The 27376-nt window shown below is 33.9% G+C and overlaps 1 protein-coding gene and 1 long non-coding RNA gene across 2 annotated transcripts in view; one reads left to right on the forward strand and one right to left on the reverse strand.

Annotated features, from left to right (window-relative positions):
* LOC142321885 (uncharacterized) overlaps positions 1-27376 on the forward strand; it is a 56960-nt gene that overhangs the window by 14220 nt on the left and 15364 nt on the right. Inside the window, exons 2-3 of the mRNA XM_075360367.1 lie at positions 2860-3071; positions 14325-14771. Coding sequence (XP_075216482.1) covers positions 2860-3071; positions 14325-14771 — 659 coding nt within the window. The remainder of the gene's footprint in view (positions 1-2859; positions 3072-14324; positions 14772-27376) is intronic.
* LOC142321886 (uncharacterized) overlaps positions 14769-27376 on the reverse strand; it is a 99618-nt gene continuing 87010 nt past the window's right edge. Inside the window, exons 2-3 of the long non-coding RNA XR_012755735.1 lie at positions 16664-16747; positions 14769-15512 (exon numbers count right to left, since the gene is read on the reverse strand). This is a non-coding gene — a long non-coding RNA (uncharacterized LOC142321886). The remainder of the gene's footprint in view (positions 15513-16663; positions 16748-27376) is intronic.

Below are 27376 nucleotides of genomic sequence, written 5' to 3' on the forward strand. Positions count from 1 at the left end.
AATCCACAAAAAAACTGTTCAAGTAAGCCACTAGAATGCAGAGTGCAGACAAACACAACCTCTCGGTATGAGCTTTCTTACTTGACTCAGTAGTCTTCTCTTGACTTATCTTATAACCGTATTTTAAATCAGATCTTTCTAAGTTTTCATCTTTGCTAAGTATTCTCTTTTAAAAAATGGATATAATTTTCAATTTAATGATGAAGTTAAATATGGAATTTATGCTCATACTGTATATTGTGAGTTCTTTAATGTCATCTTCTTCTTCCTAACTGTTATTGTGTGTGGCTGTCGGTCATTTGATGGATCATGCTCCTTCACTTCTGGTCCCTGACAGCTTCTTTCAGTTCCTCCACACTCCTACTGGGTGCTTCTTTAATAGTATACAACTAACTGGTTCTTGGTTGGCCCAAAGTTTTCTTCTGTCCATCTGCCTACCAAGATGCTATTTTCCGAGGAGTTATTTTTGCTCATGGCCTTACCAAAGTATGATAACTGCAGCTTCAGTATTTACTTTTCTAAAGAAAAAATAAGCTTGATTTTATCTAAAAATTTGTTTTCTTAACACAATTTTCAGGATTCTTAACACCCGGTGCCAGCACCAGAAATCAAAAGTGTTGATCCTGCGCCTGTAAGCCTTCTTGATGATCCATGTTTCACAGCTGTAGGATGCAATAGGGAAGACAGTTGCGCTGATCAGCTGGCATTTTGTTTTTAAAACTGATATTCTTACTTTTCCATTTTTTGTTCATCCCAATCATGGCACCCTTACCAATTGCTAGACATGTTTTATTTTCAAGTGTGCAATGTCATCACTGCCACACAAACATTTATTTACATAACTGATTTTCTTATTTAGAATTTGAGGAATAGTGCAATGAAATGTGAACTGGGTAGAAGTAGTGAAAGTTCATTAAAAATTATTTATGAATTCAATTTTAATATTGAAATGTGATCTAAAGATAAATTATGAGATTATTGTTTATTAAATTTAAGCCGATCTCTGTGGCGGAGTGGTAGTGTCTTAACCTTTCACGCAGAGGTCCTGAGTTTGATTCTGGTCAGGAATGGCATTTTTCATATGCTAAAAACTTCCATCTTCATATTTCCAAGTACAAGCCTCCTTGTAAGCTTTTGTGGTGAATTTATTGATTAGCAAAAAAAAATTAGTTTTAAGTTACATTAACATCATGCAAGAGTTTAATAAATCTGGTATTTTAGTTAAATATGTAAGCTAGTGAGTAGGTTTGCTGGAAAAGAGGCTTTGAAGATGGTGTTACTGATCACTGACTGAGTTTGATTGCCATTTTCTTGGGGTACACAAATTGAAACCCCTGTTTTGGTGTTTCAAGTTCAAATGAATCATGACCTTAAACATTTTTTTGTAATTTGATTTCCTTTTATTTTATGGATGTGAGGACAATAAACTGCAATAATAGTTGGTGGAAATATCATTTCTTCATTTGTAAATGTTAACTTTTAAAATTTTTGCCTTTGAAGTGTGAGGTGCAAGAACTTCAATGCATTTAATATAGAAATATAATTACAATGTTTAATTGAAGTTTTAATAGTAACAGGTGTTTCCATGAAATTTTCTAAAGGATGATTTGAACTATATACAGAATACTGATAGAATTTAACAAAGGTCTCCTATTAGTCTTGTTTTGAAGTCTATACTATATTAATTTTCAGGCAGTTAAGAAACACTTCAATTTATTTTTTTTAAAAACTAGGCTATTGGCATTTCATTATGAAGTACATAAAGAATGGTATGATGTTTTATTTATTAGACAACTTTGTCACGATCAGTTCAATTATTTGATCTAGTAGTCATCACTCTAATCATTTATTAAAAACCTGGCATTTAGCACATGCTAAATCCAAGAAATTAATATATTTTGTGCATTTATTTTTTAGCTCATGTGAATTTTCAATAGGTCTGAGCAAGATAAGTATACTAAATTCTGAAGATGACAACAGTTGACCTGCTCAGCAGTCCTATTTTCAAGTTTACAGAAAGTAGAAGTCTTAACCGCCTGAAAGTCCTTTAGTAACTCGTTTATAGGTTTCCTGTGATGTTGATTAGCTGAACAGCATTTGTATCTAATTGGATGATTTGATTTTTCTCTAGTTTCTATACTAAGCTATCTCTTGCCTAGTAACAATTAGCTGCATATAATTTTACACTTCTGTGTGGACTATTGCAACAATTCTTTGTTTATTTGCACTGTGTAGTATGCCATTTTTTGTAAGTAATCAATCCCTAATAACATGATTTAAGTGCATAACATTAAATTCTTGTATTTTTTTATTGTTATGGTTTAGTCACTAAAGAATGTTAAAAGTGGTTTTTTTTTATTAACCCATAAACATGTAATGACTCCTCCAATCTCACATCCAGATATTTTAATTTTCTTTGTATTTCACTGATATCTTCAGAACAATCAATAACTTTCATAACAACATACTGTTGAGTATAGTTGTGGATTTAAATTATATTCCTAGGACTCTAGGTTCAATCTAATATATCTAGTTGTAATATAATTTGAAAATGATGTCAACTGGCAATTATTCAACCTGAAGGAACTGGAATTAAAAAAAAAAGTTTATTACTGTATTAGGATGTTAATTTAACATTAAATTTTAATATTAGGAAATAATTTATACTTTCTTGATCTATAGGTTTACAAAATATGTTTTCAGCAGTGTCAGATTAAGTTTTAAAAGAATCACCCTCAAATTTTAATTTTGTGTAGGCTTTTGGTTTTTATTATGCAATGTGATGAAATTTAAGTGCAAAAAGAATGAGTTATTGAATAAAAATTAATACTATTAAGGAAATGATAACATTGATTGCAGGAAAGTTATCTGAAGAAATTAGAGCAGTTTTGGAACACTACAAAAGTGCGGATCCAGTAGGAATACCAGGAGCTCACATACCAGATCCAATGCCTATTCCTCCTATAAAGCAATCTTTTTCATTAGCAACCCTTAAAATGTTTAATTCAACTGTTCATGGGCTTTCTCAGTTTCGTATTGAAACTATATTTTCAAATTTTGCTGACATGCAGGTAAATGATTTTTTTTGCTAACAAGTTATTTTATAATTAATAATGATTTCATGATAAAAATTAAAATTATATTATGTTCATAGCTTTTTTCTCATGTTTATAAACTTACATGTTTTTACATGTGCTTATTTCATGTTAATTAATTTGTTCTCTGAGTTAATGTGAATATAATATTTAATAATACTAAAAAAACCTTCTGTTGGTTAAATATTTTCTTAGGATATGTAATAAAATAAGGATTTTCATGAGGATATCTGATGCCTGCTTTGACATGAGAAATGGGCTAAGGGTTATAATGAAATAAAGTTGAAAAGTAATAGACAAAGCAACAAATGACAATATATATAACAAATTAATGTTAAATTCTGTTAACAAATGACTGGTCAGAACATATATAAACCCTAATTCTTAAGTAAAAGAAGCTTTTTAAGATCTGAACTATAATCATTTTAAAATATGTTCAATATAATTAATATCATTTTTATTGAGGAGAATCGTGTGTATCTGGATTATTTCCCACAGAAAGAGTTACATTAATCTGTTGTTTTATTTTTATCACTTTTTTACTGTTGTATGTAAAGCAACTGAAATACAATTGGCTTTAGTCAAAACTTCTCTTTCTGACCGTAATAATTATGTTCATTATATAGCCAGTCCCTATGGTGAACAGGGTGAAGAATGTCACTAGTAGAGCTAAATATATCATGGGTATAATAGGCTTGTCATGCTAATATGTAACAATATATTCATTTGAGCAAAGAAGGAACAAACCAGTTTGTTCCTCAGTAACAAGTCTTTCCATAGAAAGGCTGGTAAAAGATGTGTTTTGTTCTTAAAAAATAGTTAGCCATCTATGGGAGTGACTTTGTTCATATCAGTTCTTTTGTAACCATTACAGTTACGAAACCTGACATATGAAGTCTGTAAATAAAGTAATGATACTGGTTCAGAAAAACTTTTTATTTAGAGTCCAATTATATATGGACTCTATCACCTTTGAAATAGTTCCCTTTGGAAGCCATGAAAAAAGTTTTTCCACTGTTCATAACATTGTTGGAACTGGAAAATCCTTCAGAGTTCAGTTACATTTTGTTTTCTACTGTTTCAAAATGGTCCTTTGAGGTCATCATTTTTTTTTAAACTCTTTATGGGCAATGCCATTAATATCAGAGAAACAAATTAGCATGGTTCTGATTTGATTTATGGTGAGCTTTTATTGTTTGATTTATGAGCTTTTGACAAAGAAAAAGATTCCTGTAGTTCCTCAACCACCTTATTCACCTGACATGAGTCCCTGGAACGTTTTTTTGTTCCCAACTTTAAAAAATACACCTCAAAGGAGGGCACCATTTTGGAACAGTAGAAAACATAAAAAAAATGTAACTGACCATTTGAAGGATATTCTGATTTCTGAGTTCCAACACTGCTATGAAGAGTAGGAAAACCGTTTGAAGCGTTGCGTGGCTTCCCAAGGGAACTATTTTTAAGGTAATAGAGTCCATGTATAATTGAATTGTAAATAAAAAGTTTTTCTGAGCCAGTCTCATTACTTTATTTTTAGACATCGTATATACATAATGAATGAGTATAATATTTTTGAAAATAACTATAAATATTCAAAAATATACAATTGATTACATACAAGTAGCTTTTTACAATTGAAATGTACACAAACATTTTGATATGATCTGTGTATCATAGAAGATATTTTATTATTGTTGTATTATTTATCTTCAAATAGCTGGTTACCCAGATTACTACCAAAAAAGGAGGATTTGCCACCTAGTAATTTTATTCTCCTAAGGAATATAATTTGATACAAAATATATAGCTGAGTATATATCAAAAGATATGCAACCCTAAATTTGAAAACATAAATTGCAGAATGATATTTAGTTTTTTGCTGGCGGGAATGTTTGTGTTGGCAACGGGTGACTTTGTGGTAGAAGCGCAGCACGCAATAGCCAAGCAGTTTATCTCCTTTTTGATTACATTTTAGAAAAACCAGATAGTGTAGATGAATGTGAATGGTTTGACTGATCTATGGTTTTAAGTGATGTGTCCTTGGAAAGTATCCATCTGTATAGCCTTGCTACGTTCACCAAGTAAGTCGCTGTGAAAACTGTGTCAACAAACTGGAATGTCTTACGGGAGTGTTCGCAGAGCCACAAAGAAGCTGAAACTCCGTCCATATAACATTTACATTGGGCATGAGCTTCAATAACCTGATAGAGGAAAAGACTACATTACTATCAATGGTTCTTGCGTTTTATTCGCAGCAGTGTTTGGGTGTTGTATTATGTTTTCTACTCTGATGAAGGATAGTTTCACCTAAGTGGCTATGTAAACAACCAAACAACCAGAACGACAGATATTTGAGTTCAGAAAACCCTCACATTTTCCATGAAACCCCATTTCATTCACAGAAGTTTGGAGTTTGGTGTATGATTTCGCGGAAAAGAATTTTAGGCTTAATCTTTTTCATGGAAACGATAACAGCTGAACATTGTCAGAACATCACCATGCAATTTGTGGCACTTAAAGGCTGAAGAATGAGACTCTGGGTGTAACAAGACAGTGCAACAGCGCACACAGCAAATAGCACAATGATAATGTTGCATGAGTTTTTTGGGGAACACATCATCTCTTGTGAACTGTGGCCACCTAGGTCACCAGATTTAACTTTTCTGACCATTTTCTTTGGGGGACATCTGAAGGATAATGTCTATAAGAACAATCTTCATACAATCGACCAACTCAAGCACAATATCAAAGACGAAATATCCCCATGTGCAGCAACCATCCAAAAAGTAGCAACTAACTTGAAGAAATGTGTTGAGGCATTTGTAGCAGCAGATGGAGGACATTTCCAGCCTCTCAATACACTGAGAGGCAAGATTCGCACATAATAATGTCCTGTAAAATTTCCAAATGAATTAAGACAACCAGTTAATATGCTGTTAAACCCGGGGGGTGGGGGGGGGTGGCCCCAGGTCCATTGGGGCTACCCACCAAGTTGGTTTAGTGATAAAATTCATCATTGCAAATCAACTAATTTCGAAGTCAGGAGTTCTAAGGTTCAAATCTTAGTAAAGGTAGTTGCTTTTTTACAGATTTGAATACTAGACAGTAGATACTATCTAGTTCTTTGGTGGTTGGGTTTCAATTAACCACACATCTCCGGAATGGTCGACCTGAGATTGTACAAGACTACACTTCATTCACATTCATACATATCATTCTTATTCATTCTCTGAAGTAATACCTTACGGTGGTTCTGGAGGCTCAAACAGAAGAAAAAAAGGTCAAGCCCATTGGGAATCCTTATTTTTCCAGGGGGACTGAAATCCAGATGAAATTTTTCTCTAGCTGTAATTCAAAAACAAAGTGTTTTTGGACATATTAGTATGAAATTTTTTTCATTATTTCAGGCTTTAGAATCAGTTCCCAAACTATCTCCCTTTACTCCTGACTCACTCTGTATTTTAAATAAATATATCATTTAAAACTCTGTAATAATGATGGTAGGCAAGAAAGATGTATCTTCAAAATTTTTTTTTAAACTAACTTTTTACTTTAAACTAGCTACTTTTAATTTTTTTTTAAACATTACATTACATGGGAGTTTTTTGATTAAGGATACTACATATATATAACTTTCAGACCAGAATATTTAAAACAAGGCTATCTATTAAAATTACTTCATTTTGCTTTTTTTTTCTCGGCATTACAGTTCATGCCAAAATTAAATTAATCCAATTTTAAGAATAAAAAACAGTACCAACAACTTACTAATGCTTAATTTAGCATCTACTTAAAAAAAATCTGGGACCCCACATGACTTCCTTGTACGCCTGTTAAATTACATATACACATTTTTTGTTTCACTTCATTTAGACTTATTTCATTTGAAAGTGAGATATGTTCCTCCAATTCTTTAATAAAGTGTATAAGTTACATAATTGCTGAAATATTAGTTTTTATTAATATCAAATATTTATACAACAATGTTACATGAAATATTATGATAGAGTAAAAAGTCCCTTTATTACTCATATTACTAGATCAGAAAATGTTAAAACCAAAGAAAGAATAAAAACTAAGAAAATTTTGCAAAGAAAGAAAGAATATGACATACATACATTAAGAGATGATAAATATAAAAAGAAAGAAAGCGTTAAGACCAAGGAAGGAATAAAAGGATTAAGAGAGGATGATGAATATAAAGAGAGAGAAAATTTAAAAACTAGAGAACATGAACACTAGTTAAGATCAGAAGAATTACATCAAACCAAAGACTGATTAAATGATTGGCAACAAAAAACAAATAATTGAAATTATGATCAACTCCGACTTAGCAGTTAGAGAATATTGTCTGACAATATCAGAGGAGTAACGAACTAAAAGATAAGAATTTTTTGCAATTTATTAAAGATTGAGCATGTATACTTCAGTGTATATGTTTTTCTTGTGAGATTCTATAATTCAGTCACTCTGTAGTTAACTTTAATGTAGATAAAATTAAACAGAAATTCCTGAATAATTAAATAACATTAAACTAGAAAATCCTAAAATAATATAATTCTAAATTATAATTTTCAACTAATATAAAATAATCAGATGTTTCACCAAATCACATATACACATATGTAATAATGCCTATTAAATTACATATACACATTTTTAAAAGTACATAAAATTTACTAATAACTTCTGATTTTTTTATTGTTATTATTGAATTATTAATTACCGTAAACCTTTTTTTACAATCACGGGTTATAATTATTAATAAATTAATATATTTCAATTAAAAAAAAAGTTAAAAAAAATTAATTAAATAAAAGGAGATGAAGTCTGATTCGAACTGATGTGCCTTCCCTTGTAAGATCCAAATATTTCATTAATTAAAATTTTATTTGGCTCTAATTCTGAAATCAATGAAAGTAAGTATGTCTTATGATATATCTCATTGATAAGTTCTCAATGAGGGCTTATTACTGCAGTTAACAAAAAATCCAAAATCTAAATGTTTTTGAATTTTGGGCTTTTTTGAACACTTTTGATTCAGTCAATTGCAATCAAAAGGGGAGGTGCACAACTAGGTGTTACAACAGTCCTAAATCCAAAATTTCATCATCCTGCAGCTATTCATTTTTGATTTATGCGAGTTACATTCATACATACATACAGTCATCATGGCAAAACTAGTCAAAATGGATTCAGAAATAATCAAATTGGATATTTCTGTTGAAATCTGAAAACCAAAATTTTTCGCGATCACAATACTTTCTTTACTTCCTACAAGGAAGTAAATAATCAATAGAATTTTACAGTTTCTTGCATTTTTTAAAGTTTTTATTTAAAATGTGGATAAGCTTAAAAAACTAAACATATATGAAAAAAGTCATTCAGAAGACAAACAGATATTTGAAAAAGAAAAAATTACATCATGAGAAAAATAAGTAAAGGTATTGCGATAAAAGTACATAGAGAGGCTACTACTGAACTTGAGCATAGGTTTCCTGAAATGCGATCTTTACTTAATACACTTAAATTCATATAAAAAATGTCAAAAGAGTTTTTCAGAATACTTTTTAAATTTATTTTTTTACATTTAAGGTAATTTTTTTGAAGATTCACAAGAAAACCCTTTCAGTATCAGAATAGCTACATAAACATTTCACTGAGTTTATCATGTAATAACTATTGATGGTGACAAAAATTAAAAAAAAAATTTCAATAGTATTTAAATAAAATAAAGTAAATTTGGCTTCTACAGTGTTTCTAGCAGTTGTGGTGATATTTCACTAGGTGGTAGATGGCACCGAATGTAATTTACCTCATGTAAAAATTAACCTGTTTTTTGTTTCCCATATAAGAAAACATTTTAATTAAATTTCATACTTTAACATATTGCTTGTCTGGAGGAACCTAAAAATTAATATAATTAAGATCTCATGAACAAAAATACTTTGGTATAATTTGGTGCTTAATGGTTACGCTGGTTTAGAAATATTAAGCAATCTAAATAGAACTATTTTTGGTCCCCTTGTTTCCCTTTTGAATCCCCTTGTTGGATCAGGACTAAGATTAAGGAGCTACATTTTTAGGAAATATTATTTCCGAGTCTCATAATTTTTTAATAATCCGTTTTGGGAATATACAGCAAAAGTTCTAAAATAATTAAGCAAATTATACCTTCATCCTTAAGCCTGATTGACTTAAAATTTAAAAAACATATAAATAAATAAAGATATGTTTTTAGATTTTTTAAAATCAGTGTCTCGTGTATAGAAATGTTTAAACTAAATTTCAAGTTTTAATTTTCACTCAGTTCAGAGATATTTATCATATATATATATATATATATATATATAATTTAATTTATATAGAAGAATTGAGAGGAGAGTGGAGGAAGTGTTAGGAGAAGACCAATTTGGTTTCTTGGTTTCAGGAAAAGTATAGGGACAAGGGAAGCAATTTTAGGCCTCAGATTAATAGTAGAAGGAAGATTAAAGAAAAACAAACTAACATACTTGGCGTTTATAGACCTAGAAAAGGCATTCGATAACGTAGACTGGAATAAAATGTTCAGCATTTTAAAAAAATTAGGGTTCAAATACAGAGATAGAAGAACAATTGCTAACATGTACAGGAACCAAACAGCAACAGTAGCAATTGAAGAACATAAGAAAGAAGCCATAATAAGAAAGGGAGTCCGACAAGGATGTTCTCTATCTCCGTTACTTTTTAATCTTTACATGGAACTAGCAGTTAATGATGTTAAAGAACAATTTAGATTCGGAGTAACAGTACAAGGTGAAAAGATAAAGATGCTACGATTTGCTGATGATATAGTAATTCTAGCCGAGAATAAAAAGGATTTAGAAGAAACAATGAACGGCATAGATGAAGTCCTACGCAAGAACTATCGCATGAAAATAAACAAGAACAAAACAAAAGTAATGAAATGTAGTAGAAATAACAAAGATGGACCACTGAATGTGAAAATCGGAGGAGAAAAGATTATGGAGGTAGAAGAATTTTGTTATTTGGGAAGTAGAATTACTAAAGATGGACGAAGCAGGAGCGATATAAAATGCCGAATAGCACAAGCTAAACGAGCCTTCAGTAAGAAATATAAGTTGTTTACATCAAAAATTAATTTAAATGTCAGGAAAAGATTTTTGAAAGTGTATGTTTGGAGTGTCGCTTTATATGGAAGTGAAACTTGGACAATCGGAGTATCTGAGAAGAAAAGGTTAGAAGCTTTTGAAATGTGGTGCTATAGGAGAATGTTAAAAATCAGATGGGTGGATAAACTGACAAATGAGGAGGTATTGCGGCAAATAGATGAAGAAAGAAGCATTTGGAAAAATATAGTTAAAAGAAGAGACAGACTTATAGGCCACATACTAAGGCATCCTGGAATAGTCGCTTTAATTTTGGAAGGACAGGTAGAAGGGAAAAATTGTGTAGGCAGGCCACTTTTGGAGTATGTAAAACAAATTGTTAGGGATGTAGGCTGTAGAGGGTATACTGAAATGAAACGACTAGCACTAGATAGGGAATCTTGGAGAGCTGCATCAAACCAGTCAAATGACTGAAGACAAAAAAAAAAAAAAAAAAAATTTAATTTGATTTGATTGTATATATAACAGGCCAGTATTTGTAAGTATGAAGATACATACATATATTTATCTTTCTGGAATTTTCCATACAGTTTTAGTATTTTTCGGTTATTGGTGGTTCATGAAATTTCGAGATTTGCAAAAATCTCTAAAATCCAAAATTTTGACCTGCCAGCAGGTGAATATTACAACCCACCGGGTTGGTCTAGTGGTGAACGCGTCTTCCCAAATCAGCTGATTTGGAAGTAGAGAGTTCCAGCGTTCAAGTCCTAGTAAAGCCAGCTATTTTTACACGGACTTGAATACTAGATCGTGGATACCGGTGTTCTTTGGTGGTTGGGTTTCAATTAACCACACATCTCAGGTATGGTCGAACTGAGAATGTACAAGACTTCATCACACTCATACAGATCATCCTCATTCATCCTCTGAAGTATTATCTAAGCAGTAGTTACCGGAGGCTAAACAGGAATAAGAAAGGTGTATATTACAAAATAAACAAAAAAGGTGCATGTAGGCAAATGACCTGTCTTATTTCCTCTATCTGCCATTCTATATTTTCAATGAAAAATTTTATTTGAAGAATAGGATGAGATATCAAAATTACAAAATTTGATTGTATGAACTAAACAACACTAAGAAAATTATGCAATTTTACAATTTTATGCCTGTTTTCACCTATTTTTATGATGCCTTTAACAATTTCATCTATATCTAAACTGCTTATCAACTGATTTGAATAAATGACGGGTCATTTTGAAAAAAATTAATAATACATTTTTACTGAAAAAACACAAAATTGAGAACAGGGGGAGAATGAAGCAAGGTAGGGCATGTGTCCATGAACATTTATGTTTATTTTGATGTCCTGAATCACACCTATAAGTTTTGCCAACATCTCTAGCAAAAGATATACTTTTAGCTATTGCGGGGGAAATAAATATAAAAAACTACAGGTACCATGATTCCCCTTGGCTATATATTGCCAAGATGTACATTCTTCTAGTAGTAGAGCTCAATTTTTTAAGACCACAATACCAAAATTCAAACAAAATAGTTTCTTTTCCCATCTTAAGTTTTCCAAAATTTAATGCCAACATTGCCCTACACGTAGAGATTTGTTAATTCATTTTAGAAGAATTTATGTTGAGCTAATCCATAAAAATTAATTAAAATACATTTTGATTAAAACTCATTTCTTCTGGAAATTTCTGTAACCCTTTTTTGTGTTTTTGGACTAAGGAGGGTCTTAAATTAAAACATTTGAAAAAACCTCCTATATCCAAAATTTTTGCTGACCTTTCCTATATAGCTATACTGCAGCAGCAGCAGCAGCAATAGATCTAAATTCAGGAAAGTAAAATCTATTCATTTTACATATTTTTTCTTGGTTAAAAGGAGAACAGTAATTTGTTTTTTAGTTTGTTTGTCCCAGTTAATGTTATTATTACAACACATGTAAAGCACCAGTGGTGCAAGAAGTACAAGTCAGAATTGCTTTGTTTGACTATGCGTTACTCAGTATAGACTATGTTCTCTATGTAGCCAGTCCTGTAGTGGTTACAGTGTGTCACTTGTAAGTTGAATTCATCAGTATTTTATTAGACTCTGTTTGATAGTATACTGCAGTATTTCATTTCACTCCTTACTTTCTTTAGTAAGCCTGGTATAAGATCTAGTTAATCCTTAGAATGGCTGTATCATTTTTAGGAGTAATTTGTATCTTTTATTGTGGAATCAATAAACAATTTAACCTTGTGGTTATGATTCTTAACAGAAAAAAAAATTGTGTGATTAATATACTGTTAAAATCACTGTTTTAAAATGACAGAATGTACCTTACTCAGGTAAGGTAACAGCATCGATTCTTTTATTTCATGCTGGGGAAAGTGATGTAATTCTTTTGAAGACTACATTCTGTAGCCTTCATGGAAATAATCTTATTTAGAGTTGTATAGTTTTTTTATTGTATATATATTTATTTTGTTGTTTACATGTTCTCCATAAACAAACAACATCAGATTACAAAAGTTTTTCCTCATAAAGAAGGTATTTATATATATATTAATTTGTAATTAAACTTAAAGTAATCAACCCACCATGAAATAATAACAATAATAATAATATTATTATTATTATTATTATTATTATTATTATTATTATTATTAATAAACAGGAATTACAATTTACATTTGAAATATTCTGATTAATTTTTTAATCATATATATTTGAGATTACAAGTAAAATTTACAGTAAAATATAAGCTTTACATATACATAATGCAGACTTTAATTTATTTAATATTTTTCAATGGAATAAAATATATTTTTAATAATTAATTGTTTTAAAGAGGCATTACTTTTATCTACAAGTATGCTTTACTGTTGTTTCACTTTCTACTTATTAATTAATTGAATTGATGATTTATTTATTGAACTTATAACTTGTATTAAATCATTTAATCTAAACAAAATATTCATTTTATAATTATAAATTCTGCGTACAATAGAACAATTTTAAATCAGATATGATAATAATGATCTTTACATTAAAAATGAATGAATCAGATTAAATATAGTTTTTTTTTTGTGAATATAATAACAAATATCATATTATAATTACTTTAGAAATTGCTGAATATTACTCAAATCCATTTCGTCTAAAAAATTCTGTACTAATTTATCATGATGTACTAACAGTCATATCAGATTAACTATTACTTAAATTAGGAATGATTATTCTGGACCGTTGTGATGAATACAGTTTTGTATGTTAACCAAAATAACATGTACATGTGTGTTATTAACATATGTTAAATGTGTGTTATGTTAAATAAGAAAAACTGATATTTAGGTTGTATATTTTTTATGTTAGTTACCTTATAAAAATGAACTTACATTTTTTTATTTATTAGTAATTTAACTACTTATGCAAATTGATTACACTGGATAACAAAGATGGGTTTTTTTGTTTTTTAATATGAATTTTATAGTATTTTTTAGTGCTGAGTTTAAATATGTAAGTGGTTTCTTTCTATCAGGCTTAGTTTTTTTGTCATTCCATTTTTTGTTACAAGAAAAAGCATCGTGATAATAGTATAACAATATTATATATCCAATTTCTACATGCCAAAAATATTTTTATTTATTTATTATTTTTTTTCTGGTATAGTTTGCTGTAGGCACATCAGTCTTGGGATTCCAACAGTAGTCAGCCAGCATTGGTTGCTGACCAATGCTGACCTACTATTAATTACTGTGTAAATAATAATAATAATGATACTTATTTTTCATAGCTATTTGTCAACTCATATAAATTATAGTTTATTTAGCAACTAAACTGCTGCAATAAATGAAATAAATAAATAATATACTGTACTTAAAATATTTGAGCCTGAGAGGAAAATTCTGACTTCATATTCAGAATCAGCGTCTCAAAAAACCCAAGTTTAAATAAATATTGACCACATAAAAAAATTATTGTTGACCAGTATTTTTATAATTCTTTTTGTTTCTTAAAAAGAAAAAAAAACTTTTCATTAAAGTTACATTAATTTGCTTATCACTACTTTGTTAAAAATGCAGGTAGCTCTTATTAATGAATTCTTGTTTAATATTTTTAGTTAGTGGCTGCACTAAGGATAGAAGAATTGCAAGTAAAGGGTAACTATACTCTAAGATCATGGCTTTCCCGTTCAGCAGGAGAATGTACTGTTACATTGTCAGATGTTTTTGTTGAAGGATTGGCGATGATGGAAGTAGCAAGATATGGTAACTTAGAAGCAGCTGATATCCAAATGGATATTACTGTCAACAAGATTACTCTTGATTTTACGAATCTTGGCTTTTTAGCAAAAATATTTCAAGGCATGATGAACTCTATTGGATCATTTGTGTTTGATTCTATTAAACCGTTTATATTAGAAGAGGTTAATGCTAAAATTCGGGGGAGAGTAAATAACAATATGAGACAAATGAAGCAGACTTTCCCTAATTCAATACCTCCACTTGATTTGGCTATAGCTGAAGGTAGAAAATATGTTCGTAAAATGGGTTATGATCCTTATAAGGTGAGAGTTTGAAAACTTTATTTACATAAATTAAAAAAAAAATTTGCTTTATTTTATGTTATAGAGTAACAGTGTAAACTATCAGTTTACTTAACTACATTTTATAAGTATTGTATTTTCTTCTTTCCTTATGAATCAGACGTGATATCTATTTCAACTTTAATCGTTGGTGTCTAGCTTACCCAAGATTTTTTTCTTTGGTAATAATGGTTTAATAAAGTATTTTCTAGTATTTTTTTGTAGAAAAACATTATTGATGTGTACAAAATGATACCGAATACATACTCAGACACTAGAAGAAATAACGTTCATAACCTTAAGAATAGCATGTTCCTTGCTCCTGCCTGGGTGAAAACCATACTGAACATCCATTAACAACTTTCAATTGAATATTTCTAATATGGATTATTAAAGTATAAATAAGTAAATTTACATTCCTTATTGGGCTGAATGTTTTAAAATGATGGCTGACTAGAATGCTTGTTCAGAAGTCACAGGATCAATAATATTAGTAAACATATTTGTGGTGAGTTTTGGTAACTGTAGTTGATTACTGAAAGAGTAAGCTGAGTGGCCATTTGTGGGAACAGGTTAACAAAAACAACCTGCCTTTATGGCGTGAGTGGTAGTGTCTTGGCTTTTCATCCAGAGGTCCTGGGTTCGAATCCTGGTAGGCATGGCATTTTCACATATGCTACAAATCAGTCATCTCATCCTCTGAAACAATACCTAATGGTGGTCCTGGAGGTTAAACAGAAAAAAAAAATTAAATTAAAAAAGTTAACAAAAACAAAATTATTTGTTTCTTCATGTATGTGTTATTATTTATTTCTTTACTAATGGCAAGAGACTTCACAACTGCAATGGATGAAATAAACAATAAATTATAAATAATATAAATAAATTATAATATAATAATAATAATAAAGATTATAAAATAATATTATATAGAAAAACATTAGCACATTTGAGTTTATGACTACAGAATATGCTCTAGATTAATTAGAATTAACAATTTTTTTCTGTAATGGAAAATGTTTTGTAAAGCACATTTAAAACTATATTCTATTAGTAAACTATAACCAACATTTAGAATCTTTAATTCCCATTAGAATTACAAAATATTATAAAAAATTTTCATGTGTACTGAGAGGATTTATGCAAGAGATTAGTTACAGAGATCAAAATGTTATTTTTGTATACAGTGTTTGAGTTATAATAAAAGTTGATCATGATATAGAAACAGTTTATAATAACTGATTATCTTCTCACATCCTGAATTCTATCTATTTCATTTCAACAGGAAAATTTCCAGGAATATGTTTATCACAAAACCTGTTTCTGTATCCCAGTCCTGTCAGTTAATCTCTACTGTCTCATTTTAATGAGATGAAAATAACTGATAAGTCTTTTACAGTCATTTAATGCATATGTGTGATAATATATATATATATATATATATATATATATTCAGTAAAAAGTATATATCAAGAATTTTATTAAGTAAACATTCATTTTTCAGAAAATTATAAAATTAAAAATAATTTTTAAATATAATATAATAAAAAAACAATTTTATCTATTAATAGATAACAGAAATTACAGCGATATCTTTAATATTTTGTTTGACATCTTAGTTATTTAAAAGTATTTAAAATCATTGATTTTTTTACACAATAATAATTAACTTTGCAAACAACTGTCACTTTAAAAAAGGAATTGAAACAGCAGACAAATTATTTAAGAAAGCATTAATCTTCATTAAATTTTTTTTAAAGTGACCATTCAGAATTTCCTTTATCCTCAATTTTTCAATGTTAGTAGACAGATAGGGAAAAAGTATATTAAATGACATTTTTCATGATTTATAATTTTTTTATGGCTTGACTTACCTTCTCACTATTTGATCCTCCCTCTGTGGGGCCAAGAACAGGAAACTTTGGGACAATAGAATGATGGAAACCTTAATACATCACCTAGATATGATAGAATATTAACCATTTAATGTTTGAGGAATATAATCCAAAATTAAAATATAAACTATTTAATAAATGAAACAATTAATTAAAAAATTTGGCAAGCTTTCTGATGAGCTCTCAGATCAGTATCAATTGAAATTATGCTTTCTCATTTCAAAAGTTTTGAAAAATGAAAGAAGAATTTCATAGATTTCTCTATAATAATAATAATAATAATTTATTTATTTATTTATTTTTTTTGCGGAGGGAGGTGGAAATGAATTTATGCACGGAATGTCGGGCTCCCGCTGATGGTATTATCCAATCACTATCAGCAGAGCAGACTACCGACTAAAACCACCCCCCTTTCTACCAGGACTCGACCCGGAACCGTTTAACACATTACTTCCGGTCGAGTCCTCCTATACTAGCCTGATTAGGTGCTACCTAATTTTCACTACTATCCAGGTCAGCCTTCTTGGCCTGAGAATGTTGCCGACGAATCGAGCTACACTTTCCCAGCTGCTCAGGTCACGGAGCATCATCGCAACCACGTTGTGGGGACTCAGTGCTCCGAGATCCGCCTCTAGTGTCCCTCGATCTGCCGCCCACCGAGCACATTTGAAAAAGGTGTGCTTAGCGTCGTCCCGTACACCATAAAGGCAGTCGGGGGATGGCGCTTTCCCTATGACATGAAGGTAAGCGCGGAAGTACCCATGACCCGTTAAAGTTGGGTCATGTAGTACTCCACCTTTCCATGCCGTTGCCCCGTCCACGGTCTGACCAGAGGGATAAGCCTTGCGGTCCATCGTCCTCTGGCCTCGTGGTCCCAGGTTTCTTGCCATGCGAGGAACGTGCTAGTGCGTTCCTCATTGGCAATGGTCACCCGGTCTTCGCCTGCCCGTCGCCTCCTGTAGATCACCTGGCGCTCCTTTGCTAAAATAGCAATGGGTACGACGCTGGTGACCACAAGTACTGCAGGCTCGGAGACCGTCCGATACGCTGAAGCGACCGCGTAAGGCTGCGGTGCGTTGCACCTGCGCGAGCCGCTTCCGGTTTCTTGCAACTCTTAATGCCTGGGCCCACACTTCCGACTCGTATAACAGAATGCACTGTGGACATCAGCAATCGCCGTCTGCTGGCCTTCGGTCCGCCGACATTCGCCATGAGCCGGCTGAGAGCAGTTAGGACTCTCGCAGCTTTGTCGGCGGCTCTACGAAGCTGCTCAGCAAAGCTGAGTTTCCGGTCAGTCATCATACCGAGGTACCTTGCGGCCGGCTTGGTCTCGACAACCTCTATCACAACCCGGGGGGAGAGAAGGGTGTCGATACGCTTCTTCGTTAGAACCACGATCTCTGTTTTGCTGAGGGCTAGAGACAATCCATGGTCGTCCAGCCAGGCACCGACTCTGTGCATGGCTCGACTGAGCCTCAGTTGGGTGTGCTCCACGTCGCGGTTTGCGACAAGTAGCGCAACGTCGTCAGCGTACTCAACCAAGACAGATTCTTCAGGCATCTTCAGCCTCAGAAAGCCATCGTAGACGGCGTTCCAAAGGTCGGGGCCGAGAATCGACCCCTGCACCGCCTCTGACCTGATCGTAGTCCTACGCCAGCCTGCTGCGGTTTCGTAAATGAGACCGCGGTTCCTCAGGTATACGTCCACTATTCTGAGGAGGTATTGAGGCACATGGAACGAATGCTCCAGGGCCCGAATCATATCGCTCCACCGTGTGGAGTTGAAAGCGTTTTTAACGTCCAACGTTACGAGAAATACCACAAGTAGCGAAAAATCTCGCCGCACTGCCTCAACATCCTCTTGAATTGCGTCTAAGGTCGACCGGTCCTGCCGGAAACCGTACTGGTTAGGTGACAGGCCACCTGCCTGATTCATCGCCGCAACCAGTCTTTTCTTTAACAGCTTCTCCAATACCTTCCCAGCTGTGTCAAGCATACACAATGGGCGGTAGAAGGTCGGCGACTCTGGGTTTTCTTTGCCCTTGGGAATTAGCACAAGACACGCGGCTTTCCACCTGGCGCTAAAGACCCAGCCTTCAGACATGTATTATACAGGTCTAGTAGAAGATGGGGCCTGCAGCGCCCCACTAGTTTGAGTACCTCGGCCGGTACTCAAAAAAGCCCCTGGTCCCGTCGGGACCAGAGGCTTTTTTGCATTTCAGCGGCCGTAGGACTCCCTCCAGATCCTCCATCGAGAAGAGCGGGAAGTCGCCCACGTCGCCGAAGTCCCGCTCGGCATGGACCGAGTGGGCCGGGAAAATAATAATAAAAATAATATTGCAAGAGGGGGGCTTATAATTATGTAGCAATAAATAAACTTATAAAATATGAACATTTATAAAATGTAATAAATTAATATTTTAGTTTCTATGCAAGAAGTAAGATGTACCATAGAGTTTTGTGGACAATATTTTTGGTTTAATTAGAAAGTTATTTTATGCTATATAAATGATTACTAAAGTCTTCCATCACAAGTTTGTTTATAAAATAGTGTTAATGCTTAGTTGAAGTTTCATCACAAATTTGGGAGTACATGAGAATTAGATTTTTATAGGTATTTCTCATAATTAAGAAGTGTGCTTATATTATATACATTTCAGAATTTTCAGGAATATGTCATGACATTAAATTCTGTAAATTACTTCAGTTGTTACTATAATCATTACTTTTTCAAATTTATAAAATTCAGATCTTTTGCATGTGTGTTAAAAAGTTTTTAATCCAATTTCAGTTAATTCAGGTAAACTTAAGTTTAATTTAAGTTTACACTGCTTGAGTTTTATTTAATACATACACAAATTACAGTTTAAACATACTTACTACTTCATATGTTTACATTTTACTTGTTTTGTATTATACTACACATAACATACTACAACTTAATAGTATTATAAAAAATTTAATTCCCGTGATATTTTAAAAATAATTATATTTTATTTACTTCTTGTAATTTCCATCATTATTTTTAGATACCGGATTACGCTACTATTTAAATCTACTTCCTTTGCATACACTAAATTTACAAGTCACTATTGTTTGGACAACTTGAACAACAAAAGTTAAACAGGCTTTCTAAAGAGTATATTGTTTTAAGTAGTTGAAGTTGTCAGTTACTTTGCTTGTAACAAACTAATACCGAGTATAAAGTGTGCAGTTGTCTTCCTTCTCTGTGATAAAACACAGTAATTTTTATACACAAAATTATATTATCTGTATAGTATTTAAGAAAAAAAAATTTCATTATGATTTTGTTAAACCACATTATTTGTTGTAATTAATGAAAGTAATTTTTATAAAAATATATCTGAAGTTTGTCCAAACTGTATTTTTGATAATTGTGGTAAGTCAGTAAAGAGAGTGTCAGATGGTTTTATCATCATTTTAGAAAAAGTTTTTCTTGCATATGATAAAATACACACACACACACACACACACACACACACACACACACGCGCGCGCGCACGCACGCACGCACGCACGCACACAGGGTTTGATTTATTGCAAGGATCTGGGTTTTTTCCTTCTATATTTTTATCCGATTCATCTTCTTTATTCAAGTTTGTGCAAACGCATTACAAGATCACAATAATGAAATGAAATGCAGGAAGTATTCATGTTTACTCAGCTTGATTTTTACATAACAAGGAGCTGCTTTGTAATGTTATATTTATAAATAGTATTTGCTAACATGTTTACCTTTACTTCACACAGATTCCCTTTATAGAATGGAAAAATTATAAAAAAATCCTATTATTACTGGTTTCATTTCTTAGAAGTGGTAATATGTGTGCAGTTATGAAAGTTTTTTACTCTATCATGCATAATTACTGGGCATGATTTTAAAAAAAGTTTCATAATTTCATATTCTAATATGACTTTTGAATCCAATGTTTACCGTCTAGGCTTTCCTTTCGGCCATCCTTTCTTGCACTGTTTTTCCATTCGTCTTACGGCCTCAACTTCTGATGAGAGTATGTCTGAGGCCTCGGACATGACATCTTCTTCTCTTTCTGATGCCAATGACGTTGGCCGGCTTAGGTGATGAAAGCTTCGTTGGTGCGTTAGCATCGTTGCTATTGAATCTAAACTCGCAAGCGATGCATTTTCGGCGGCTGATGAACTGAATTTGATCTCTAAGGGTGTGCTAGGACCGGCTGAAATAGATGCTGTCACCGAAGCTGTTCCCTGAGCTTTTGGAGCCTCTGTAGGTACAGTTTTAATATCGTCTGTGTCTGGTGCTTTCTCAATAATGACTTGCACCTCCATTTCGGTAGACTCAGACTTCTCCTGTACTCTTGCCTTCTGGCTTGACAACTGAGTGATCTTTTTTCTTTTTCAGATAAATCAAGATATTTATTTATTACATCTATTAGTGGCGTTATGATCACAGGTTTTGCTAGTTTTTTATGCTGCGCTGGCACGTTTCTTATATCAACGACGTCAGTTCGAGAATAAGCCTTCTCATGTTTAACTGATTCTGTCCGATGAGTCGACTCAATCTTTGAATCAATGATTCTTTCAATCATTGTCGCAAGACTTGGTGCCATCGTATTAAGCAACTGCTCCACGTTAATTTTAGATGTGGAAGGGGCAGCAGCTGCTTCTGCATAAGTGGCATAAGTCGAGGTGTTCGTTGACTAACAATTTTCTTCGCCTCAAGATAACTGACTTTTTGAAGCGTTTTGACTTCCTGAATGGCCGTTTTCAATTTATATGGGTAGTTCCTATATCGGCAGCTGTGGTGTCCTTTACAATTAATGCAGCTTGGAGGGTCTTTACATGGATCACCCTCATGCGTTTTCATTCCACATATGCATATTTCCTGCGCTTCACATCTAGCTGCAGTGTGTCTGAATTGTTGACACTTATAACATCTCATAGGCTGCGGAATATAAAAGCACGTACATCAAGCCGATGTATGCCAACTCGTACCTTTTCAGGAAGGTTAGGCCTATTGAATGTCAAAACATGGGAGGCCGAAGGAAAAACTTCACCATTTCTTCTTATCGTTAGTCTGCGACACTGAGTCACTCCCTGACTAGACATTTCTTGTACAATTTCATCTTCTGTACAGTTTAGAAGATCGCGGCAAACAACAACTCCTCTTGATGTGTTAAGGGTGCTATGCGGTTGCACAGATACCACAAATTCACCGATCTTCTTCAATGCCTGGACTTTCTGGCTTTGACTGTCGTTGATAGTTTCGACGTGCAATCCGTTAAAAGTCTTCCGGATTTCTTTGACAGGACCACCAGCACAATTAGCAATCTATCTAGCGATTAAGAATGGACTAACCTTTTGGAAGTTTCCATTCTCCTTCATAATAATTAAAAATCTTGGCTTAGGTACATTATAGCCAAATAAACTTTTCTTTAAATCTTTACTGATTCTATCAGCATCTTTCTTAATTTTATCACACTCTTTACTCTTTTTCCTCTTCGCTTGTGGTGAATCGGAGGTTTCTTAACGAGGGTGTTTACGTGCACCCTCTGCCACGTTTGTTTGTTCAAGTATGTTCATGAAAGATTATCCCTTAGCTAGCCGCCGGGGTACACTCCCACTCAAGGGCTACTATCCTTGGAGGTCAGATCCGGTACTCCGGTGGAACCAGCATATGTCCTGGCAGAGAGTGGATGCGCAATCTCTGCACTGACTCCAGGCACCTACTCACCGAAGCTTTCAGAGCTCCCATGCACTGACATATATGAGCACCATTGCTAGATGCTTGCCATCGCAGGGGGCATGTGGATAATGGAAGGGTCTCCGTTACACCTGCAATAACATTGACCCTGGCCACCAGATCACCAGCTCTAAATATGGTGGGAGTCCGTTTCCAAATCATTTAGCTGTTCATATCCTGCAGGTGGCCGAAAAATCCAATCCGTCTGGTGACCTGAAGATGGATACAGGTCAAAAAGAAAAAGCATATCCCAGGAATTTATTCGGAACCCCGTTAGCCAGCAATATGAATTGTACAGTACAGCTGTTGCCGCCCTGGACGTGGAACGTAGATGTTATGTTTTGGAAGTGGGGATTATCTACCTCAGAGCATTATTGTTATTGTTATTATTATTATTATTATTATTATTATTATTATTATTATTATTATTATTATTATTATTATTATTATTATTATTATTATTATTAATTATTATTATTATTATTATTATTATTATTATTATTATTATTATTATTATTATTATTATTATTATTATTATTATTATTATTATTATTATTATTATTATTATTATTATTATTATTATTATTATTATTATTTTTTTTTTTTTTTCTGAATTTTTACGGGCATCGACTGCTAAGGTCATTAGCCCTCGTCACATTCTTTAAAAGAAATTATTATCTCCATCAGGATCGTCATATGTAAGGGTGTAAAGGGCCCTTACATTTTATTTAAAAACACAAACTTCACAATAAACATTAAAACATGAAAGACAAGGACAATCACAAACACTTACGGGGTGTAAAGGGCCCCAATATTAAAATTTGAGATAGGTTCTCAAAAGACCATGAACTTAAAAATTATAATTAATCTTCTCAATACCATATCTTTCCTCTTTCTTCTATATGTATATATATATATATATAACTACCGCTTAGAGTATCTTTTACCACAGCTTTAAACTCCCATTTTACAGACTTTTAAGAAGTCCACTGGCGTGTAAAAATGCAACTATATTTTCTTCATTTCCATTATCCAGATCAGCACTAATATTTTTTGTAAAACAGAACCTCTTTCTGAGGTCCTCATATATGGTACACTCTTCTATTAGATGCTTGATTGTCAGTGTTTTATTGCAAACACCGCACATTGGTCTCACTTCGCCGGTTAACAAATATAAATTTGTTAATCGCGTGTGACCGATTCTAAGTCTGGTCACCGCTACTTGTTCACGGCGAGTCAATTTAAAGTCGCTTTTCCATTTATAAGGAGAAGTTTTAACTGAGTTTAATTTTGTATTTAAACTCCTCCATTCAGCGTTCCACTTGTTTCTTACTATATTTGTTAGACGGTTTTTAATATCTGCCACTCTTACAGGAAATGCATCCAAATCATCGCAGACTGTTGCCTTTCTGGCAGCTTCGTCTGCGATTTCATTACCTGTAATACCAGCATGCCCTGGAGTCCATACAAATACGCATCGCTGTCCTCGTTGTTTTAGAACGTATAAAATGGACAGGATGTTTGCAATTAGGACATCCTTAATGTTCTTGTTCCGAATTGCGACGAGTGCACTTAATGAATCGGAACATATTAGCACTCTCTCTTCGCAATAGTGTTCAGTGTAGCGAAGAGCTTGCTGAATCGCAGTGAGTTCTGCCGTGTAGACACTGGCCACATCTGGCAGTCTCCAAGAGTGGGCTACTTCATTTACATATATCGAGCATCCAACACCATGTTCAGTTTTAGAACCGTCAGTATAAATTCTAATATGTTCTTCGTAACTACTGACGGTTGCTAAAAAATCTTGCTGGATGATCACTGCTGGTTTCTTTTTTATTTCTCCTTGAGAGAGATCCAAACTTGTATTTACCGTTGGCAAGAGCCATGGCGGTATTTCTCTAGTAGAAATTGCTAGTGTCTCTGGTATAGCAATTTCATATTTCCTTCTTAATTCGTGGTACCTAATTCCGGCTGGTCTGGAATAGGTAGCACGACGTTCGTATAATGCAGCCATGGGATGATTCATAAACAATTTATTATTTATATGGGCAGGGAAAGCCCATATATTTGCTGCATATCTTAACAAGAGGATCTCTCTTCTATAATGTAGTGGCATTATTCCGGCTTCAGACATCAGACTAGCCGCCGGACTTGTGCGGAAAGCACCTGTTGCGTATCTTATTCCGCTATTATGAACTACGTCTAACTTTCTTAAGTGCGACTTTCTAGCGGATGAATATACGATACATCCGTAGTCTAGTTTAGATTGAACCAATGCTTTATACAATCTCAATAATGTCTCTTTTTCTGAGCCCCAATTTAGGTTCGATAAACATTTTATAATGTTTAGGGCTCTTTTGCATCTATCACTCAAGTCCTGTATATGTAATCCCCATGTGAGGGATTTATCCAATACTAGTCCTAAATACCTTACGCTGTCTTTATATTGTATTGGATTATCATCAATTGTCAGAGCAGGACTTTGATGAGGAATTCTCTTCCTACAAAAGTGTACACAGCACGTTTTTTCTGGTGAGAATTGGAATCCTGTATTCCTTGCAACTTCATTTAGAGCATTGATCGCTCGTTGCAATTTGTACCTCACTATAGCAGTCTTGTTGCTGGCATATATGATTGCCAGATCATCAACATAGACGCTTTTGCTGATTTCTACTGGAATGGCTAATATCAATTTATTAATGGCAATGGTAAACAAGGTACCGCTCAACGGCGAACCTTGCGGTATGCCATTTTCCATGATTCTTTCACGTGAATATTCGTTGTTGACGCGTACTTGGAAGGTACGGTCATTCATGTAGTTGCTGAGCAGTATAGGCAAATTGCCACGAATGCCCCATTCATGTAACTGGAGCATTATACCATGACGCCAGGTCATATCGAAAGCCTTCTGAAGATCAAAGAAGACTCCGACACAATGTTTCCTTGTAATAAAGCTGTTATATATAATGTCCTCTAAGCTGATCATTTGATCAGTGGTAGAATGGTATTGTCGAAAACCTGCTTGATACGGAGATATCAGGTTTTCTTTTTCCAAAACCCAGACGAGTCGATTATTAATCATTTTTTCCAATATTTTTCCCATAGCACACGTCAAAGAAATAGGACGGTAGCTATTGGGGTCTGTTAAATTTTTATTTTTCTTAGGTACTGGAACAACATAAGCTTTTTTCCACTGCTGCGGGTACGTTCCATCCCGCCATATTTTATTATAAAATTCTAATAATCTACACTTTGCAGTGGTATTCAGCTGCCTGATCATATTGTAGTGGATTTCATCCGGACCAGCAGCTGTGTTACCTGATTTTTCCAACGCTTTCGTGAATTCTTCCATTTTAAATGGTACATTATATGAGTAATTATACTCAGTTCCAAAATTTAGTAGACCTTCGTGTTCTTCTTTTTTGGTTCGAAAACCTTCCTCGTAGTTGGCCGTTTTGCTGGCCTTTTCGAAATGATTGGATAACAGCTCTGCAATTTCATATGGAGTATCTTTTATTTCATCTTCATCTTGAAGGCTAGTTATGGGAGCAAAATCATTACGCCCACAAATCGCCTTCACTTTCCTCCAAACATCTGCTGCAGTAGTGGTTTTGTCGATGGATGACACGTATTGCTGCCAGGATCGTTTCTTTGAATCTATCATAAGACGTTTTGCATACGCCCTGTATTTCTTAAGGCAACAAGATTTTCTATACTAGGACGCTTCTTAAAGGCATTATACGCCCTTTTCTTTCTTTTTATAGCTTCACTTATTTCATCGTTCCACCATGGAACGGGTTTCTTTGTAAGTTTCCCAGATGTTTTGGGAATATATCTCGATGCCGACTCAATTATTGCATTTGTTATGGCGTCGACATCTTCTCCGATAACTCCAGTTGTTTTCGGGAGCATCGTTCTAGCTGTGAAGCTCGTCCAGTCTGCCTTTTCAAATAACCATCTTTTAGGGATGGGATATATTGTTCTAGTAACATCAGTTACAATTTGCACCGGGAAATGATCGCTTCCATGCAGATCGTCTATAACATGGAAGCTGTACCTCGGTGCTATCGATCCGCTTATAAGTGCAAGATCTATACAGGACGTCGATCCATCTCTGGCATTGAAAAAGGTTCCTGATCCGTCATTTAAAATAATAAGTTCAGAATTCATCAGGAACCCTTCCAGTTCTCTTCCACGGGGATCTACTCGATCCGATCCCCAGAGAGAATTATGAGCGTTAAAATCACCCACCAGTAAAACAGGTGGGGGAAGCTCGGAAATTAATCTTTCTATGTCATCCTTAATCCAATCGTAATTCGGTAAGTATATGCTGCACACAGTGATCTTAAGCGGTCGCTTCATTCTGACGGCGACCGCTTGTAGGTTGGTGTTTAGAACAACCGCTTCGGTGGTAGCTCTAGTCGATGTTAATATAGCTACTCCACCTCTAACTCTTACATTTGGCGGTTGATCTCGCCGAAATATATCGAATCCTTTTATTTTAAAATATTCATTTCGGCGGAAATGCGTTTCTTGCAGACATATACAAATCGGGTCTACGTCATGTACCAAGCGTTGGAGCTCATGGATGTTTGAAAAACATCCATTGATGTTCCATTGTACAATCGACTCGCTAATTTTTAATTTTTAATTAAATTATTGCCTGGGTTTTCCTTTCGGCCATCCCTTTTTCCTTTTCTTCTCCATCCTACGAACAGCATCGTGTTCGCGGAGAAGGTCGTCGCCTGTAAGGCTTCCGGTCTCCGTATCGGAGACCACCGAAGCCGCCGACGACGACGGGCATGGATCGGCGCCGGTTTCAGGCGCCGATTGAGAGGCGGCAACCTGGCCGCTCCCCAACACGGGGGTCGCACCGGTCACCGCCTGTGGGAGGGGGGACACTCGCCCCCCCTGTGTGATTTTTTGTGGCCTCTGAGGCTTAGAGGCCACTTC

Source organism: Lycorma delicatula, chromosome 3 (assembly GCF_047948215.1).
Source record: "Lycorma delicatula isolate Av1 chromosome 3, ASM4794821v1, whole genome shotgun sequence".
Classification (NCBI taxonomy): Eukaryota; Metazoa; Arthropoda; class Insecta; order Hemiptera; family Fulgoridae; genus Lycorma; species Lycorma delicatula.